The sequence below is a fragment of the Oncorhynchus mykiss genome, chromosome Y (genome assembly GCF_013265735.2).
Source record: "Oncorhynchus mykiss isolate Arlee chromosome Y, USDA_OmykA_1.1, whole genome shotgun sequence".
NCBI lineage: Eukaryota > Metazoa > Chordata > Actinopteri > Salmoniformes > Salmonidae > Oncorhynchus > Oncorhynchus mykiss.
Window position 1 is genome coordinate 16,567,774 of NC_048593.1, and position 20,025 is coordinate 16,587,798.

At 45.5% G+C, this 20,025-nt stretch overlaps 1 protein-coding gene across 1 annotated transcript in view; it reads left to right on the plus strand.

Moving 5' to 3' along the window:
• Positions 1 to 20,025, plus strand: part of LOC110509333 (whirlin-like) — a 153,771-nt gene that overhangs the window by 106,406 nt on the left and 27,340 nt on the right. The window contains exons 4-5 of the mRNA XM_036967240.1: positions 5,158 to 5,366; positions 8,597 to 8,633. Coding sequence (XP_036823135.1) covers positions 5,158 to 5,366; positions 8,597 to 8,633 — 246 coding nt within the window. The remainder of the gene's footprint in view (positions 1 to 5,157; positions 5,367 to 8,596; positions 8,634 to 20,025) is intronic.

The window sequence follows — 20,025 nt, forward strand, 5'->3', positions numbered from 1 at the left end:
TGTGTATACAAAGCAGTACTTACTTCCCATGCCAGCTTCTCTGAGCCCCCAAATGAATGTATAATGTGAAGGAGGGTGAGATGGAGGGTGATAGAGAGGACAGGAAGAGTAGCGTCAGTGCAGCAGCACCATCACATTCAGGTGACGTCTCTGTGGTGACTCAGGCTTATTCAGACTCTTTTCTATGCTCTGATTACAGGGGGAGGTAGGGACTGATGGAGGGAGAGAGGGTGGGGGGGGTCAAACATACACTGAGTGTACCAAACATTAGGAGCACCTTCCTAATATTGAGTTGCATCCCCCTTTTGCCCTCAGAAAATACTAAATTCCTCGGGGCATGGACTCTACAAGGTGTCGAAAGCGTTCCACAGGGATGCTGGCCCATTTGGACTCCAGTGCTTCCCACAGTTGTGTCAAGTTGGCTGGACGTCCTTTGGGTGGAGGACCATTCTTGATACACATGGGAAACTGTTTAGTGTGAAAAACCCAGCAGCGTTGCAGTTCTTGACACAAACCGGTGCGCCTGGCACCTACTGTGCTACCATAACCTGTTCAAAGGCACTTAAATCGATTGTCTTGCCCGTTCACCCTCTGAATGGCACACATACACAATCCATGTCTCAATTATCTCAAGGCTTAAAAATCCTTCTTTAACCTGTCTCCTCCTCTTCGTCTACACTGATTGAAGTGGATTTAACAAGTGACAGCAATAAGGGATCATAGCTTTCCCCTGGACTCACCCGGTCTGCTATGTCATGGGAAGAGCGGGTGTTCCTAATGTTTTGTACACTCAGTGTAATGTCTTCACACTAGTCACTGAACACCCGTCACTAGGTAAGTTTTTCCCACACAAGCACAGTGTCTGCAGTGATTTGATTGAAGGGCTGTTGACGTTATTGATGGTGAGATTTGGATGCCTTAGCAGAGTGAAATACAATGGTGCAACACATGTAAGAATAGCTACCATATGGATATAATGAAACTCGAAATGCTAATGTGGACGGAGACAGAGAGTTTCCTTCTGTACCTGTGTGTGTTCTGTGACCTGTCAGCATAACAACCAACAACTGTTGTAGTGTGAAGTATTGTGCAACACCCAACGCTATTCCTATTAACTGGTTCATGCATGGCACAGCACATCACCACACTTCAATTCCATCTGAATTCCCTTGAACTGATTTGAACATATAAGCTTTCCTGTGCAATCAGCAGTCCTACTCCACAGGTGATACCTCTGTGGTCAGAGAGAATCTTACAAGCCCTTAACCAACCAGCTTTAAGAAGTTAAGAAAAAAAAAGAAAAGTTCTAAGTAAAAAATTGATGAATAGAAAATAAAAGTAACAAATAATTAAAGAGCAGCAGTAAAATAACAAGCGGGATTGTATACAGGGGGTACCGGTACAGAGTCAATGTGCGGGGCCACCGGTTAGTCGAAGTAATTGAGGTAATATGTACATGTAGGTAGAGTTAAAGTGACTATGCATAGATTATAAGCAGAGAGTAGCAGCAGCGTAAAAGAGGGTACTGGGAAGCCATTTGATTAGCTGTTCAGGAGTCTTATGGCTTGGGGTAGAAGCTGTTAACCTCCATGGGATCAGTCAGGGTTCTGTGCAGGCCAGTCAAGTTCTTCCACTCCGATCTCAACCAAGCATTTCTGTATGAACCTCGCTTGTGCATGGGGGTATAGTCAGGCTGAAACAGGAAAGGGCCTTCCCAAACTGTTGCCACAAAGTTGAAAGCACAGAATTGTCTAGAATGTCATTATATGCTGTAGTGTTAAGATTACCCTCCACTGGAACTAAGGGTCCTACAGTAGCCCGAACCATGAAAAACAGCCCCACACCATTATTCCTCCTCCACCAAACTTCACAGTTGGCACTATGTATTTGGGCAGGTAGCATTATCCTGGCATCCGCCAAACCCAGATTCTTCCGTCGGACTGCCAGATAGGGAAGCGTGAGTCATCACTCCAGAGAACATGTTTTCATTGCTCCAGAGTCCAATGGTGGTGAGCTTTACACCACACCAGCCAACGCTTGGCATTGCTCATGGTGATCTTAGGCTTGTGTGCGGCTGCTCGGCTATGTAAACCCATTTCAGGAAGCTCCCGACGAGTGTTGTACTCGAGGACAGACAATTTTTACGCTCTACACGCTTCAGCACTCGGTGGTCGCGTTCTGTGAGCTGGTGTGGCCTACCACTTCGCTGCTGAGCCGTTGTTGCTCCTAGCCGTTTCCACTTCACAATAAGAGCACTTACAGTTGACTGGGGCAGCTCTAGCAGGGAAGAAATTTGACAAACTGACTTGCTCGAAAGGTGGCATCATATGACAGTGCCACGTTAAAAGTCACTGAAGTCTTCAGTAAGGCCATTCTACTGCCAACGTTTGTCTATGGGGATTGCATGCCTGTGTGCTCGATTTTATACACCTGTCAGCAACGGGAGTGGCTTAAGTAGCCAAATCCACTAACTTGAAGGGGTGTCCACATACTTTTGCATATCTAGTGAATGTAGTGAATTTAAACCCTGTAAGAATCCTGGATTTTGCTGTCAGACAGTTTTTTTGTCTAGAGATCTCAGAAATGCAGTACAACTACGTAACAATTTGTGCCTCTTTATGTTACCGGGTGAAAACAGTTTTCGTGGGCACACAAATCCCAAATAAAATAATGCGATTGAAATATCAAATGCGTCTAACCCGAAAGAGTCACCTTACCCTGATACATAAAACCTAAATCGATACGGACGTTAACGTGGTTCTTCAATGTTATGCATAATACATGTTGGATGCGCGTTTGGTGTTAAGCTGTTTTTTCCCCCACATATTTTCACACGTCATCATACGTTTCCAGAATGACAGCCAAGTGGCGGACAGCTGTTGTGATAGCGCATGCAATGCAACGAGAGCCTAAGTGCTGGGGGGAAAAGAAGTTATTTGCGAGGAATGTCCAGAATATTTTGGTGTCTCGTTCATTATGCCGGTGAAGACGGTTTGTGGCTGGATCCACGTTGGATCTAATATCCCTAGCCAATTGTTGATAATCTGTTTTCTGCTTGATTTACAGCAGGGTCTCGTTAGATTAAACAGAGAAAGCGTCAAGGTAATGATTTCATGTTTTTGTGCCTCGGGTTGAACACTGAGTCTACTGAGTAATATTGTGTAGTGTGAAGTATTGTGCAACACCCAACGCTATTCCTATTAACTGGTTCAATTCCAGGCTGTATCACAACCGGCTGTGATTGGAAGTGCCATAGGGCTGCGCACAATTGGCCCGGCATTGTCTGGGTTAGGGTTTGGCCGGGGGAGGCCGCCTAATAAAATAAATAAATATAATGACACATTACGCAACACCCGAACACGATTCCTATTAATTATTCTGGATATAATGATTACGTAGCCTAGTGGGCTTATTCACAATATGATCTGGTAATGGGGGGGGTGCAGTGAGATATGGGTGATGTCCCAAATTGCTCCCATTTTTGACCAGAACCCCAACGGCACTCATATCACAGTCTCACCAGGAGTCGGAGAATACCTCTGACTCTGTGTTCCACGTCTCTACCTGGGATCTACAGTGCCTTCAGAAAGTGTTCCTACCCCTTGACTCATTTAGTTGTGTTACAGCCTGAATTCAAACTGGATTCATTTCATTCCCCCCCCCCCCCCCCCCCCCCATCTACACACAACACCCCATAATGACAAAGTGAAAGCATTTGAAATAAAAAGGAAATTAAATACAGAAATAAAGAATCTCATTTACATAATATTCAGACCCGTGACGGAGAGGTCTTTGAGTGGGCAGACCTTCCCCGGGAGGAAGAGCAGCTCCGTCTTGTCGAGGTTGAGCTTGAGGTGGTGGGCCGACATCCAATTTCAGATATCTGCCAGGCACGCAGAGATGCGTGTCGCCACCTGGGTGTCAGAAGGGGGGAAGGAGAAAATAAGTTGAGTGTCATTCTCATAGCAATGATAGGAGAGACCATGTTAGGAGCCGAGTGACCTGGAGAAGAGGACCTAGAACCGAGCCCTGGGGGACAACAGTAGTGAGAGTACGTAGCACAGACACAGGTCCACTCCACGTCACCTGGTAGGAGCGGCCTCTCAGGTAGGATGCACTCCAAGAATGTGCATAGCCTAAAATGCCCTGAGAGGATTTGATGGTTCATGATGTCAAAGGCAGTGGATAGATCTAGGAGGATGAGAACAAACATTCAACTCTTAACTGTTTAAAAGTAACTTTTGGCCTCATAGGGAAATCCCTGAGTGGTTTTCTTACTCTCCAGCACCTGAGTTAGGAAGGACACTTGTATCTTTGTAGTGACTGGGTGTATTGATACACCATCCATAGTGTAATTAATAATGTCACCATGCTCAGTGGGATATTCAGTGTCTGCTTTTTATTTTTACCCATCTACCAAATCTTTCATTAACTTGTAAAAATAGGAAGGCCTAGATCTATCCACTGCCTTTGACATCATCGTGTCTGCGCCACGTACTCTCACTACTGTTGGCATTGGGAAACCTCTCTGGCCTTTTTGGTTGAATCTGTGTTTGAAATCCACTGCTCGACTGAGGGACCTTATAGATAATTGCATGTGGTGGGGTACAGAGATGAGGTAGTTAAAAAATCATGTTAAAAACTATTATTGCACACAGAGCGAGTCCATGCAACTTATTTTGTGACTTGTTAAAGCAGGTTTTTCCTACTGAACATATTTAGTCTTGCCTAAGCAAAGAGGTTGAAAACTTATTAACTCAAGACATTACAGCTTTTCATTTTTAATTAACTTGTAAAAATGTATAAAACCATAATTCCACTTTGACATTATGGGGTACTGTATATAGATAGACCAGTGACACAAAATCTAAATATAATCCATTTTAAATTCAGGCTGTAACACAACAAAATGTGGAAAAAGTCAAGTGATGTGAATACTTTCTCAAGGCACTATACCTCCCTGTGAAGTTCAGCACTGACTGATCTACCAATCTAACCCCCACTCTGTTTGTTATCTAACACTCTCGTCTGTTCTCTACCTGGACTCTACCGCTCTGACCCCACTGTGTCACCTCTGACCTGTGTACTGTAACCTAGTGTCTGCCCATGCCACTCCACCCACCAGCCCTTCCTCTCTATGCCCTCCCCGCCCCGCAGGTGGGTGACCAGATCCTGGAGGTGAACGGGCGCAGCTTCCTGGGCATCCCACATGACGAGGCGGTGCGCATGCTCAAGTCGTCGCGCCACCTGATGATGACGGTGAAGGATGTGGGGCGCCTGCCGCACGCCAGGACGGTGGTGGGGGAGACCAAGTGGATCACTAGCTCCCAGATAGCAGAGAGCTCCGCCAGTGGCAGCGTGGCTGGGTAAGAGAGATGGGGAAGGAGGGGGGTGGAGAGAGATAGGGAGACTATGGTGGGTATAGGGTGAAGGAAAGGGGTGAAATATGACAGGATGACAGGGTGAGATGGAGGTTTGGGTATGTGTGATATAGACGAGGGGATTGCAGAGGGGGTAATTGATTTTTGAAGATAAGCCACACTATAGAGAGAGAGTGGTGGAGGGAGATGGGGGGGAGGGGACATTTAAAACTAGGATTCGCTAATTAAATTGGAATCTCCGGGTGGCACAAGCGCTGGATTTAATGTGCCATTTCAAGAGGGCATCGCACAATTTTTCCGTCTTTGATTTTACAGTATGTCCCTTTACTGGCCCCAGCGGTCATGCTTTGAGTTGGTTTATTTTCTCGTGGTCTAAAAACAAATTATGTTATCGGCTGCTTGATTGCTACAATAAACTAGAATCACTTTCACAAAGACAAAGACGTTGGACTTCTTCGCATTGTGATGAAAGACACAAGTACCTGTTTATCTATTCTGCCCGTACTGTAGATCCATTCTGCGTGCATGTCATGAGGCACGTATGTGTCGTAAATTCAGTTGAAAGACTTCCATACATTTCCATTCAAATGATTGTCTATGTGTGCCAGGTTATTTAGTGTCACTCTGGGAAAAAGTGAAATGAGAGACAGTAAAAAAAGGACAAGATAGAAACTTCACTCAGACGTGAACGATGCAGTTCCATGAGAAATAGAGGAAGAAAAAAAGGGAACATAAATGTCACCACTTAACCCATCAATTATATGGAAATGTCAGTTCCCAGCTAATCCCAAACACATGAAGCACAAGTCTGTATGACTGTCTGTCTGTGTGTCTGTGTGTCTGTGTGTGGGGGGGGGGGGGGGGGGTGCTCTGCTCTGCTCCAACTCAGTGTCATTTGCTGTAATGCATCTCTCATGATTAAGAAAGCTTTGGAGCACTGGTCGCACACCACTCAGAGGAATACATCTGCACGGTAGCTGGACATGTTTAACTAGAAGACCAGAAGAGCCCACAATAATAAATAAACATTTGACTAACTGGGGACATTTTGTTAGCCCCTACAAGCTCAAATGCTATTTCTATAGGGTTAAGTTTTGAATTAGTGTTAGGGTTAGAATTCAGTTTAGGGTACGGGTTAGGAGTTAAACAAATCAAATCAAATTTGTCACATGCGTCGAATACAACAGGAGTACAGGAGTACCTTACAGTGAAATGAGTGAAAAAATAAGTGTTTAGAAAGTATTTACTAAATAAACTGAAGTAAACAATAAATAAATAAAAATACAAAAAATAAGAAATTAGAGGTAATTGACGTAATATGTACATGTAGCTGGAGATAAAGTAACAATGAATAGATAATAAAGAGAGAGTAGCAGCAGTGTAAAACTGGGTGGGTGGGGGGGGGGGTCAGTACAAATAGTCTGGGTAGCCATTTGATTAGCTGTTCAGGAGTCTTATGGCTTGGGGGTAGAAGCTGTTAAGAAGCATTTTGGACCTAGACTTGGCACTCCGGTACCGCTTGCCATGCGGTAGTAGAGAGAACAGTCTATGACTGGGGTGTCTGGAGTCTTAGGAAATGTTTAGGATCTTCCTCTGACACCGCCTGGTATAGAGGTCTTGGACGGCAGGAAGCTTGGCCCCGTGATGTTCTGGGCCGTACACACTACCCTCTGTAGCGCCTTGCGGTCGGAGGCAGAGCATATACCAGGCGGTGATGCAACCAGTCAGGATGCTCCCGATGGTACAGCTGTAGAAAATCTTGAGGATCTGAGGACCGATGCCAAATTTTTTAGTCTCCTGAGGGGCAATAGGCGTTGTCATGCCCTCTTCACAACTGTCTTGGTGTGCTTGGACCATGACAGTTCGTCGGTGATGTGGACACCAAGGAACTTGAAGCTTTCAACCTGCTCCAATACAGCCCTGTCAATGAGAATGGGGGTGTGCTCTGCCCTCCTTCTTCTGTAGTCCACAATCATCTTGTTTGTATTGATCACCACACTGCCAGGTCTCTGACCTCCTCCCTATTGGCTGTCTCATTGTTGTCGGTGATCAGGGCTACCACTGGTGTGTCGTCAGCAAACTTAATGATGGTGTTGGAGTCGTGATTGGCCATGCAGTCATGGGTCAACAGGGAGTACAGGAGAGGACTGAGCATGCACCCTTGAGGGGCCCCTGTGTTGAGGATCAACGTGCAGATGTGTTGTTACCTACCCTTACCACCTGGGGCGACCCGTCAGGAAGTCCAGGATCCAGTTGCAGAGGGAGGTGTTTAGTCCTAGGGTCTTTAGCTTAGTGATGAGCTTTGAGGGCACTATGAGCTGTAGTCAATGAATAGCATTCTGTCATAGGTGTTCCTTTTGTCCAGGTGGGAAAGGGCAGTGAGGAGTGCAATAGAGATTGCAACATCTGTTGATCTGTTGGGGCGGTATGCAAATTGGAGTGGGTCTAGGGTTTCTGGGATAATGGTGTTGATGTGAGCCATGACCAGCCTTTCAAAGAACTTTATGACTACAGACGTGAGAGCTACGGGTCGGTAGTAATTTAGGCAGGTTACCTTGGTGTTCTTGGGCACAGGGACTATGTTGGTCTGCTTGAAACATGGTATTACTGACTCGGTCAGGGACTGAAAATGTCAGTCAAGACACTTGCCAGTTGGTCAGCGCATGCTCGGAGTACAGGTCCTGGTAATCCGTCTGGCCCTGCAACCTTGTGAATGTTGACCTGTTTAAAGTTCTTACTCACATTGGCTATGGAGAGCGTGATCACACAGTCGTCCGGGAACAGCTGGTGTTCTCATGCATACTTCAGTGTTGTTTGCCTCGAAGCGCACATAGCTAGGGCTAGTTTTAGGGTAGAGGTTAGGAGCTAGGGTTAGGTTTAGGTGTTAGGGTTAAGGTTAGGGTAAGGGTTAGAGTTAGGGTTAGGTTTAGGGTTAGGGAAAATAGGATTTTGAATGGGACAAGAATTGTGTGTCCTCACAAGGTTAGTTAAACAAGAGTGTGTGTGTGTGCTTGTGTGTGTGTGTGTTTGTGTGATTGTTTGTGTGCATGCGTGTGTGTGTTTGTGTGCGTGCGTGCGTTTGTGTGTGTCCACATATTCTCAGAGAGACAGGAAATTAGAAAATGCTGGCAGTGATACCTGTGTGTCTGGAGTGAACTGTCATGAGTCATGAGTACAGTGCAATAATGTGTTCTGTTTACCTGTGTGTCCTGCAGCTTGTCCATGGACCAAGGAGCCTCTGCATCAGGAAAGGTAAGGCCCACCTCCACACGGAGATCTGTCTTTGAAATCGGTAGTCTTATACTTGTGTGTGCATGCGTATGTACTTGTCTGTGTGCATGTGTGCGTGCACATGTGTGTGAGAACGCACTACTTACTTACTTCCCATGCTTGTGTGTTTGTGTGTGTGTGTGCTGGAGGCTGTGTCTGTGTGCACATTATCATATTTAAAATAAAATGTTATTGTCAAATGTTGTTTGTATGATCATATTTGCTCTCTCTCCATCTGTGTCCACATCTGGGACAGCGTGGCGTCATGTCAGCCTCTAGCGAGAGAGGGACGCTGGGATTGCAGCCATGTCACGCGGTGGCCCCAGTGTTATTGAGTGTGAGGGCATCAGCAGGGCGAGAAGCCAGGGTTAGAGAACATGACCTGAGGAGAGGGAGCGGGACTGTACATAGCTCTGGTCCAAGGCATTACTTGCAGCTTGCTGATGCTGTTCATTCTTTTCATTTTCCTCATCAATCTACACACAATACCACATAATGACAATGCGAAAACAGGTTTTTATAATTAAAATCAGAAATACCTTATTTACATAACTATTCAGACCCTTTGCTATGAGACTCGAAATTGAGCTCAGGTGCATCCTGTTTCCATTTATCATCCTTGAGATGTTTCTACAACTTGATTGGAGTTCACCTGTGGTAAATTCAGTTAATTGGACATGATTTGGAAAGGCACACACCTGTCTATATAAGGTCCCACAGTTGACAGTGCCTGTCTGAGGAAAAACCAAGCCATGAGGTTGAAGGAATTGTCCTTAGAGCTCCGAGACAGGATTGTGTCGAGGCACAGATCTAGGGAAGGGTATAAAAAACAATCTGCAGCATTGAAGGTCCCCAAAAACACAGTGGCCTCTATCATTCTTAAATGGAAGAAGTTTGGAACCACAAAGACTTTTCCTAGAGCTGGCCGTCCGGTCAAACTGAGCAATCGGGGGAGAAGGGCCTTGGTCAAGGAGGTGACCAAGAACCCGATGGTCACTCTGACAGAACTCCAAAGGTCCTCTGTGAAGATGGGAGAATCTTCCAGAAGGACAACCATCTCTGCATCCCTCCACCAATCAGGCCTTTATGGAAGAGTGGCCAGATGGAAACTACTACTCAGTGAAAGGCACATTACACGCCGCTTGGAGTTTGCCAAAAGGCACCTAAAGACTCTCAGACCATGAGAAACAAGATTCTTTGGTCTGATGAAACCAATATTGAACTATTTGGCCTGAATGTGAAGTGTCACATCTGGAGGAAACCTGGCACCAACCCTACGGTGAAGCATCATGCTGTGGGAAGGTGTTTTAGCGCCAGGGACTGGGAAACTAGTCAGTATCGAGGCAAAGGTGAACGAAGGAAAGTACAAAGAAATCCTTGATGAAAACCTGCTCCAGAGCGCTCAGGACCTCAGACTGGGGCGAGGTTCACTTTCCAACAGGACAATGACCTTAAGCACACAGCCAAGACAACACAGGAGTGGCTTCGGGACAAGTCTCTGAATGTCTTTGAGTTGCACAGCCAGAGCCCGGATTTGAACCCGATCGAAAAAAAAACAGCTGTGCAGCAGCGCTCCCCACCCATCTGCAGAGAAGAATGGGAGAAACTCCCCAAATACAGGTGTGCCAAGTTTGTAGCGTCATACCCAAGAAGACTCGAGGCTGTAATTGCTGCCAAAAGTGCTTCAACAAGGTACTGAGTAAAGGGTCTGAACACTTATGTAAATGTGATATGTCAGCAAATTAGCAAACATTTCTGAAAATCTGTTTTTGTCATTATGGGTTATTGTGTGTAGATTCATGAGGGGTGGGGAAACTATTTTAGAATAAGGCTGCAACGTAACAAAATGTGGAAAAAGTCAAGTGGTCTGAATACTTTCCTAAGGCACTATATGTAATGTAGTTTGTGGTTGTCATTCTTCACCTACTTGACCATGCAGTGCTCTATCTGAACATGATGTCCCAGTATGCTTGTGCTGTAGAGAGAGAGAAATGCCTGATCAGCAGAAAGAGCCTGTAGTTAAAAGGTCCTCGGTTTCTCATGACGCTCCGTGTTTTGTCTTTGACTTCAACATCTAATTTTATTTGTCAAGTGAATACAACTGGTGTGGACTTTACCTTGAAATGCTTATGAGCCCTTCCCAACAACGCAGAGTTGAAAAATAAAAAAGTAACACAAGAGGAATAAAATAAAATACACAAGAATGTACTGTAGAAGGTACTGTAGAAGGTACTGTAGAAGGTACTGTATAATGTACTGTAGAAGGTACTGTAGAATGTACTGTAGAATGTACTGTAGACGGTACTGTAGAATGTACTGTAGAATGTACTGTAGACGGTACTGTAGAAGGTACTGTAGAAGGTACTGTAGAATGTACTGTAGAAGGTACTGTAGAATGTACTGTAGAATGTACTGTATCACATCCGGCCGTGATTGGGAGTCCCATAGGGCAGCGCACAATTGGCCCAGCGTCGTCTGGGTTTGGCCTGTGTAGGCCGTCATTGTAAATAAGAATTTGTTCTTAACTGACTTGCCTAGTTAAATATAGGTGACATTTTTTATATATATATGTACAGGGAGTACCAGTACCAGATCATTGTGCAGAGGTACAAGGTATTTGAGGTAGATATGTACTTGAAGGCAGGGTAAAGTGACTAGACATAAGGATACATAATAATAAGAGTAGAATAAAGAACAGAGCAGCAGCAGCAAATTATGTGTGTAAAAGTGTGTGTGCATGTGTGTAATGTGTATGTGTGTTTGTGTTCTCAGTCTGGGTGTGTGTGTGTGTGTGTGTGTGTGGGCGTATGTAGTGTATGGGAATGTATGTGGGTTTTGTGTGGGCATGTCAATGTAATGTCTGTGAGTGTGTATATCTGGTCCGCCAACAATAATGTTTGGCCCCCCCAAAAACCCCCCAATTTAATTATCAATATTTTTTTCATTAAAATAAAGAAATTAATAAATCTCGAACCAAAAAGTCCTAAATGCAATATCCCAAGAAGGGAGTTACCCCACCTCAATAATGCAAACGTTCCATTTTAATTTCATTCATGAAGAGAGAGAATGCAGGAGACAGTCAACTAATAAAGCGGGCAGCGGACCATTTTGTGGTGCTGAAACGTAAAGCTGCAACCTCAGCACAATCAATAGAAGGTGAACAGCGCCTGGTGCTGAAAATATAGCTAACGTCTGATGTAAGTGGCACACAGCAACAGATGGAGAAAAACTACACCAGTCGAGTAATTCATTTCAACTGTAATGTAGATGCAGGGAGTCAGGAAGCAGGTGCAGTTAGTGAGTTCAATAACAACGAACATGGAACGATACAAAACAAGAGAAACGTCTGACATGGAAACACAAACAATACTACCTGGTGGGTGATAACAACCGAGTGCTATGTAAAGGGGAAGTAATCAGGGTGGTGATGAAGTCCAGGTGTGCGTAATGAAGGTAGCCAGATGTGCATAAGAATGGGTTGCCAGGACCGGGGGTTAGCAGACCGGCAATGTTGATCGCTGGAGAGGGGTCTAGTCGGAGTGGATGTGACGTGACTACCCTCGATGTCCAGGGGAGGCGGAAGGGTGTCGTGGGGGACGGCATCAGCGTTGGAGCCTCACGTCCTCTCCACCTGCCTGTTGGACTGAGGTCAGTACCTGGGTGTGAGGTTGACCGTGACCCCCAGCTTCTCCATCAAGGCTCTCCAGACATGTGACATGAATTGGGGACCACGGTCAGAGACAATATCCTCCAGAAGGCCATAGTGCTGGAAGACCTGCTGAAACAGAGCCTCAGCAACCTAGAGGGTGGTAGGGAGACCAGAGAGAGGGATAAGCATGCCACCAAAATGCACACAAGGACTCGGCTCTCCAGAGCGCATCCCTGATTTGTCTCGATGTCTGGAATTCAATCAGCTCAGTTTGAATTGCGGCCTCATCCAGCGAGGGTATCTTTTTCTTAGCAAGGGAGGAGAATTCTCCACCTGGCCGGACTGTGAGAAGAGCATGAACGCAACGCAATGATATCCTTGGGCATGCTGTAATCTTCAAATCTAGTGGAGAAGTCCCTCAGCTGCTTGTTGAAATCTTCCATCACCTCTGTTACAATGCTGTGGCCTGGTCCCTTCCCTGCTGTGGCCTGGTCCCTGCCTGTTGTTTCTTCAGTGTGCTGAAATGCCGTTGCTTTCTAGATGACAAGTCGAAATCGAACGACTCAAGCTTCCTAAATCAAATCACATTTTATTTGTCACATACACATGGTTAGCAGATGTTAATGTGAGTGTAGCGAAATGCTTGTGCTTCTAGTTCCGACAATGCAGTAATAACCAACAAGTAATCTAGCTAACAATTCCAAAACTACTACCTTATAGACACAAGTGTAAGGGGATAAAGAATATGTACATAAAGATATATGAATGAGTGATGGTACAGAGCGGCATAGGCAGGATACAGTACTTGGTATTGAGTACAGTATATACATATGAGATGAGTATGTAAACAAAGTGGCATAGTTAAAGTGGCTAGTGATACATGTATTACATAAAGATGCAGTAGATGATATAGAGTACAGTATATACGTATGCATATGAGATGAATAATGTAGGGTATGTAAACATTATATTAGGTAGCATTGTTTAAAGTGGCTAGTGATACATGTATTACATAAAGATGCAGTCGATGATATAGAGTACAGTATATACGTATGCATATGAGATGAATAATGTAGGGTATGTAAACATTATATTAGGTAGCATTGTTTAAAGTGGCTAGTGATACATGTATTACATAAAGATGCAGTAGATGATATAGAGTACAGTATATACGTATACATATGAGATGAGTAATGTAGGGTATGTAAACATTATATTAGGTAGCATTGTTTAAAGTGGCTAGTGATATATTTTACATCATCCTAGTAAAGGCCTCCAGTTTTCCCACCGTGTCCACGACTGTTTTCCCTCTTCCTTTTCACTGCAGATTGAACCTGTTTCATTTACAGAATGTCAGGCAAAAAAAAGCTGTGTGCGTTGCTTACAGTTGATGTTTCGATGTTTCTGCGTCGGGCCTCTGTCTGGGACAGGAAGGCCACTTTGGAAGGTCCATGCTTCAAAGTTCCAGATTCAGAATTATAATTATGTCTGAGATTGAATTCTTTGCAAACGGCGACATTTTCATTGCAAATAAGACACACTGGCTTGTCATTGGGAAAAGATGGTAAGATGAGCGCACATCTCTCTGCTCTTTTGATACTTTTTGAGAGGGACATTTTCTCTGGCTATCAAGCTAATTGTTCTGAACTAATGTTTTCCCCCACCAATCAACGCACAGAGAAGTAGACAAAAATAATTGTACGAGCGTAATCAGATCAAAATGATTGTTGTTGTCACTGAACATATTATGTACTAATCAGATGTGTTTAAAATGTTGCTCAATTTGTAGTGTAGGACAATAAATTGTGCTAATATGGTTCTGGCCCGCCGACTATTAGCACAGAAAGAAATTGGCCCAGGGCCAAACCTAGTTGACGAACCCTGGTGTATATGGTTTGTATAGTCTAGTGGGTGTGCTTGACTTTTGCCATCAGTGCCACAGGGAAGATTTATTTAGATGGAAAGGAGACAGGTGGAGAGTTGGGAGAGAAAGCAGCTGCCAAAAGGAAGGACAGCAAGGGAAGAAGAGGAGAGGAAGAGACGCCAAGAAATCACCATCGATTACACATCTCCTGAAGTGCTGACCCTCTCCATTGATATCACAAGGCAGTGTCTTTGAGTCCACAGGGACTTGAAGAGGAGAGGGGTATTGGGGAGACTTCCACAAAAAAGTGTCTTACCTGGTGGAGAGCTCTAAGGTCTCTTTAGCCCTGTGTGTGTGTGTGTGTGTCAAATCAAATCAAATCAAATTTATTTGTCACATACACATGGTTAGCAGATGTTAATGCGAGTGTAGCGAAATGCTTGTGCTTCTAGTTCCGACAATGCAGTAATAACCAACAAGTAATCTAACTAACAATTCCAAAACTACTGTCTTGTAAACAGTGTAAGGGGATAAAGAATATGTACATAAGGATATATGAATGAGTGATGGTACAGAGCAGCATAGGCAAGATACAGTAGATGGTATCGAGTACAGTATATACATGTGAGATGAGTATGTAAACAAAGTGGCATAGTTAAAGTGGCTAGTGATACATGTATTACATAAGGATACAGTCGATGATATAGAGTACAGTATATACGTATGCATATGAGATGAATAATGTAGGGTAAGTAACATTATATAAGGTAGCATTGTTTAAAGTGGCTAGTGATATATTTACATAATTTCCCATCAATTCCCATTATTAAAGTGGCTGGAGTTGAGTCAGTGTCAGTGTGTTGGCAGCAGCCACTCAATGTTAGTGGTGGCTGTTTAACAGTCTGATGGCCTTGAGATAGAAGCTGTTTTTCAGTCTCTCGGTCCCAGCTTTGATGCACCTGTACTGACCTCGCCTTCTGGATGATAGCGGGGTGAACAGGCAGTGGCTCGGGTGGTTGATGTCCTTGATGATCTTTATGGCCTTCCTGTGACATCGGGTGGTGTAGGTGTCCTGGAGGGCAGGTAGTTTGCCCCCGGTGATGCGTTGTGCAGACCTCACCACCCTCTGGAGAGCCTTACGGTTGAGGGCGGAGCAGTTGCCGTACCAGGCGGTGATACAGCCCGCCAGGATGCTCTCGATTGTGCATCTGTAGAAGTTTGTGAGTGCTTTTGGTGACAAGCCAAATTTCTTCAGCCTGCTGCTGCTGCGCCTTCTTCACAATGCTGTCTGTGTGAGTGGACCAATTCAGTTTGTCTGTGATGTGTATGCCGAGGAACTTAAAACTTGCTACCCTCTCCACTACTGTTCCATCGATGTGGATAGGGGGGTGTTCCCTCTGCTGTTTCCTGAAGTCCACAATCATCTCCTTAGTTTTGTTGACGTTGAGTGTGAGGTTATTTTCCTGACACCACACTCCGAGGGCCCTCACCTCCTCCCTGTAGGCCGTCTCGTCGTTGTTGGTAATCAAGCCTACCACTGTTGTGTCGTCCGCAAACTTGATGATTGAGTTGGAGGCGTGCGTGGCCACGCAGTCGTGGGTGAACAGGGAGTACAGGAGAGGGCTCAGAACGCACCCTTGTGGGGCCCCAGTGTTGAGGATCAGCGGGGAGGAGATGTTGTTGCCTACCCTCACCACCTGGGGGCGGCCCGTCAGGAAGTCCAGTACCCAGTTGCACAGGGCGGGGTCGAGACCCAGGGTCTCGAGCTTGATGACGAGCTTGGAGGGTACTATGGTGTTGAATGCCGAGCTGTAGTCAATGAACAGCATTCTCACATAGGTATTCCTCTTGTCCAGATGGGTTAGGGCGGTGTGCAGTGTGGTTGAGATTGCATTGTCTGTGGACCTATTTGGGCGGTAAGCAAATTGGAGTGGGTCTAGGGTGTCAGGTAGGGTGGAGGTGATATGGTCCTTGACTAGTCTCTCAAAGCACTTCATGATGACGGAAGTGAGTGCTACGGGGCGGTAGTCGTTTAGCTCAGTTACCTTAGCTTTCTTGGGAACAGGAACAATGGTGGCCCTCTTGAAGCATGTGGGAACAGCAGACTGGTATAGGGATTGATTGAATATGTCCGTAAACACACCGGCCAGCTGGTCTGCGCATGCTCTGAGGGCGCGGCTGGGGATGCCGTCTGGGCCTGCAGCCTTGCGAGGGTTAACACGTTTAAATGTCTTACTCACCTTGGCTGCAGTGAAGGAGAGACCGCATGTTTTCGTTGCAGGCCGTGTCAGTGGCACTGTATTGTCCTCAAAGCGGGCAAAAAAGTGATTTAGTCTGCCTGGGAGCAGGACATCCTGGTCCGTGACTGGGCTGGATTTCTTCCTGTAGTCCGTGATTGACTGTAGACCCTGCCACATGCTACTTGTGTCTGAGCCGTTGAATTGAGATTCTACTTTGTCTCTGTACTGACGCTTAGCTTGTTTGATAGCCTTGCGGAGGGAATAGCTGCACTGTTTGTATTCGGTCATGTTACCAGACACCTTGCCCTGATTAAAAGCAGTGGTTCGCGCTTTCAGTTTCACGCGAATGCTGCCATCAATCCACGGTTTCTGGTTAGGGAATGTTTTAATCGTTGCTATGGGAACAACATCTTCAACGCACGTTCTAATGAACTCACACACCGAATCAGCGTATTCGTCAATGTTGTTGTCTGACGCAATACGAAACATGTCCCAGTCCACGTGGTGGAAGCAGTCTTGGAGTGTGGAGTCAGCTTGGTCGGACCAGCGTTGGACAGACCTCAGCGTGGGAGCCTCTTGTTTTAGTTTCTGTCTGTAGGCAGGGATCAACAAAATGGAGTCGTGGTCAGCTTTTCCGAAAGGGGGGCGGGGCAGGGCCTTATATGCGTCGCGGAAGTTAGAGTAACAATGATCCAAGGTCTTTCCACCCCTGGTTGCGCAATCGATATGCTGATAAAATTTAGGGAGTCTTGTTTTCAGATTAGCCTTGTTAAAATCCCCAGCTACAATGAATGCAGCCTCCGGATGAATGGTTTCCAGTTTGCAAAGAGTTAAATAAAGTTCGTTCAGAGCCATCAATGTGTCTGCTTGGGGGGGGATATATACGGCTGTGATTATAATCGAAGAGAATTCTCTTGGTAGATAATGCGGTCTACATTTGATTGTGAGGAATTCTAAATCAGGTGAACAGAAGGATTTGAGTTCCTGTATGATTCTTTCATCACACCATGTCACGTTAGTCATAAGGCATACGCCCCCGCCCCTCTTCTTACCAGAAAGATGTTTGTTTCTGTCTGCGCGATGCGTGGAGAAACCCGTTGGCTGCACCGCTTCGGATGTGTGTGTGTGTGGTCAAAGCGATCTTGTAGGACGAACACGTTCCCTCTGTGTCATGAGCTTTTTTAGTGGATGAGTGAGCTTAATAAGATGCTGTGAAATCCCCCTCAGTTCATATCAAACTAATTCATTTATAAAGCCCTTCTTACATCAGCTGATGTCACAAAGTTCTGTACAGAAACCCAGCCTAAAACCCCAAACAGCAAGCAATGCAGGTGTAGAAGCGCGGTGGCTAGGAAAAACTCCCTAGAAAGGCCAGAACCTAGGAAGAAACCTATAGAGGAACCAGGCTATGAGGGGTGGCCAGTCCTCTTCTGGCTGTGACGGGTGGAGATTATAACAGAACATGGCCAAGATGTTCAAATGTTCGTAGATGACCAGCAGGGTCAATTAATAATAATCACAGTGGTTGTCGAGGGTGCAACAGGTCAGCACCTCAGGAGTAAATGTCAGTTTGCGTTTCATAGACGATCATTCAGAGTATCTCTACTGCTCCTGCTGTCACTAGAGAGTTGAAAACATCAGGTCTGGGACAGGTAGCATGTCCGGTGAACAGGTCAGGGTTCCATAGCCGCAGGCAGAACAGTTGGAGCAGCAGCACGACCAGGTGGACTGCGGACAGTAAGGAGTCATCAGGTAGTCCTGAGGCATTGTCCTAGGGCTAAGAGAGAGAGAGAGAGAGAGAGAACTTAAATTCACACAGGACACTGGATAAAACAGGATAAATATTCCAGATATAACAGACTGTAGCCCTCCAACACATAAACTATTGCAGCATAAATACTCAGAGTGAGACAGGAGGGGTCGGGAGATACTGTGGCCCCGTCCGACGATACCCCTGGACAGGGCCAAACAGGCAGGATATAACCCCACCCACTTTGCCAAAGCACAGCCCCCACATCACTTGAGGGATATCTTCAAACACCAACTTGCCATCCAGAGACAAGGCCGAGTATAGCCCACGAAGATATCCGCCATGGCACAACCCAAGGGGGGCGCCAACCCAGACAGGAAGATCACGTCAGTGACTCAACACACTCAAGTGACGCACCCCTCCTAGGAACGGCATGGAAGAGCACCAGTAAGCCAGTGACTCAGCCCTGTAATAGGGTTAGAGGCAGAGAATCCCAGTGGAAAGAGGGGAACCGGCCAGGCAGATACAGCAAGGGCGGTTCATTGCTCCAGTGCCTTTCCATTCACCTTCACACTCCTGGGCCAGACTACACTCAATCCTATGACCCACTGAAGAGATGAGTCTTCAGTAAAGACTTAAAGTTTGAGACCGAGTCTGCGTCTCTTACATGGGTAGGCAGACCGTTCCATAAACATGGAGCTCTATAGGAGAAAGCCCTGCCTCCAGCTGTTTGCTTAGAAATTCTAGGGACAATTAGGAGGCCTGCGTCTTGTGACCGTAGCGTACGTGTCATGTATTGTCATGTTGTGTCTTGTTTCTGTCCTTTCCCTTCACCCTGTCTCCCTCTGCTGGTCGTTATTAGGTTACTTTTTCTCCCCCTCTTTCCCCCAGCTGTTCCTTGTCTCCTCCTAACTACCTCGTCACCCCTTTTCCCACCTGTTCCCTTTTTCCCTCTGATTAGTCCTCTATATCTCTCTCTGTTTTTGCTCCTGTCTTTGTCGGATTCTTGTTTGTGTTATTCATGCCTGAACCAGACTATCGTCATGTTTGCTGCAACCTTGTCCTGTCCTGTCGGAATCTGCCGGTCCATCTGAGCCTACCTATGTTTTGTCATTAAAGAAGCTCTGTTTACGTTAATTCGCTTTTGGGTCCTCATTCACGCACCGTAACAGTACGTGTAGGTATCTACGTCAGGACCAAATCAGAGAGATAGGTAGGAGCAAGCCCATGTAATGCTTTGTAGGTTAGCAGTAAAACATTGAAATCAGCCATTGCCTTGACAGGAAGCCAGTGTAGGGAGGCTAGCACTGGAGTAATATGATCAACTTTTTGGTTCTAGTCAGGATTCTAGCAGCCGTATTTAGCACTAACTGAAGTTTATTTAGTGCTTTATCCGGGTAGCTGGAAAGTAGAGCATTGCAGTAGTCTAACCTAGAAGTTTTTGGACAGAAAGTTTCTGATTTTTGCAATGTTACGTAGATGGGGAAAAAAGCTGTCCTTGAAACCGTCTTGATATGTTCTTCAAAAGAGAGATCAGGGTCCAGAGTAACGCCGAGGTCCTTCACAGTTTTATTTGAGACGACTGTACAACCATCAAGATGAATTGTCAGATCCAACAGAAGATCTCTTTGTTTCTTGGAAACTAGAACTAGCATCTCAGTTTTGTCCGAGTTTAAAAGTAGAACATTTGCCGCCATCCACTTCCTTATGTCTGAAACACAGGCTTCCAGGGAGGACAATTGTGGGGCTTCACCATGTTTCATCGAAATGTACAGCTGTGTGTCGTCTGCATAGCAGTGAAAGTTAACATTACTTTTCCGAATGACATACACAAGAGGTAAAATATATAGTCAAAACAATAGTGGTTCATA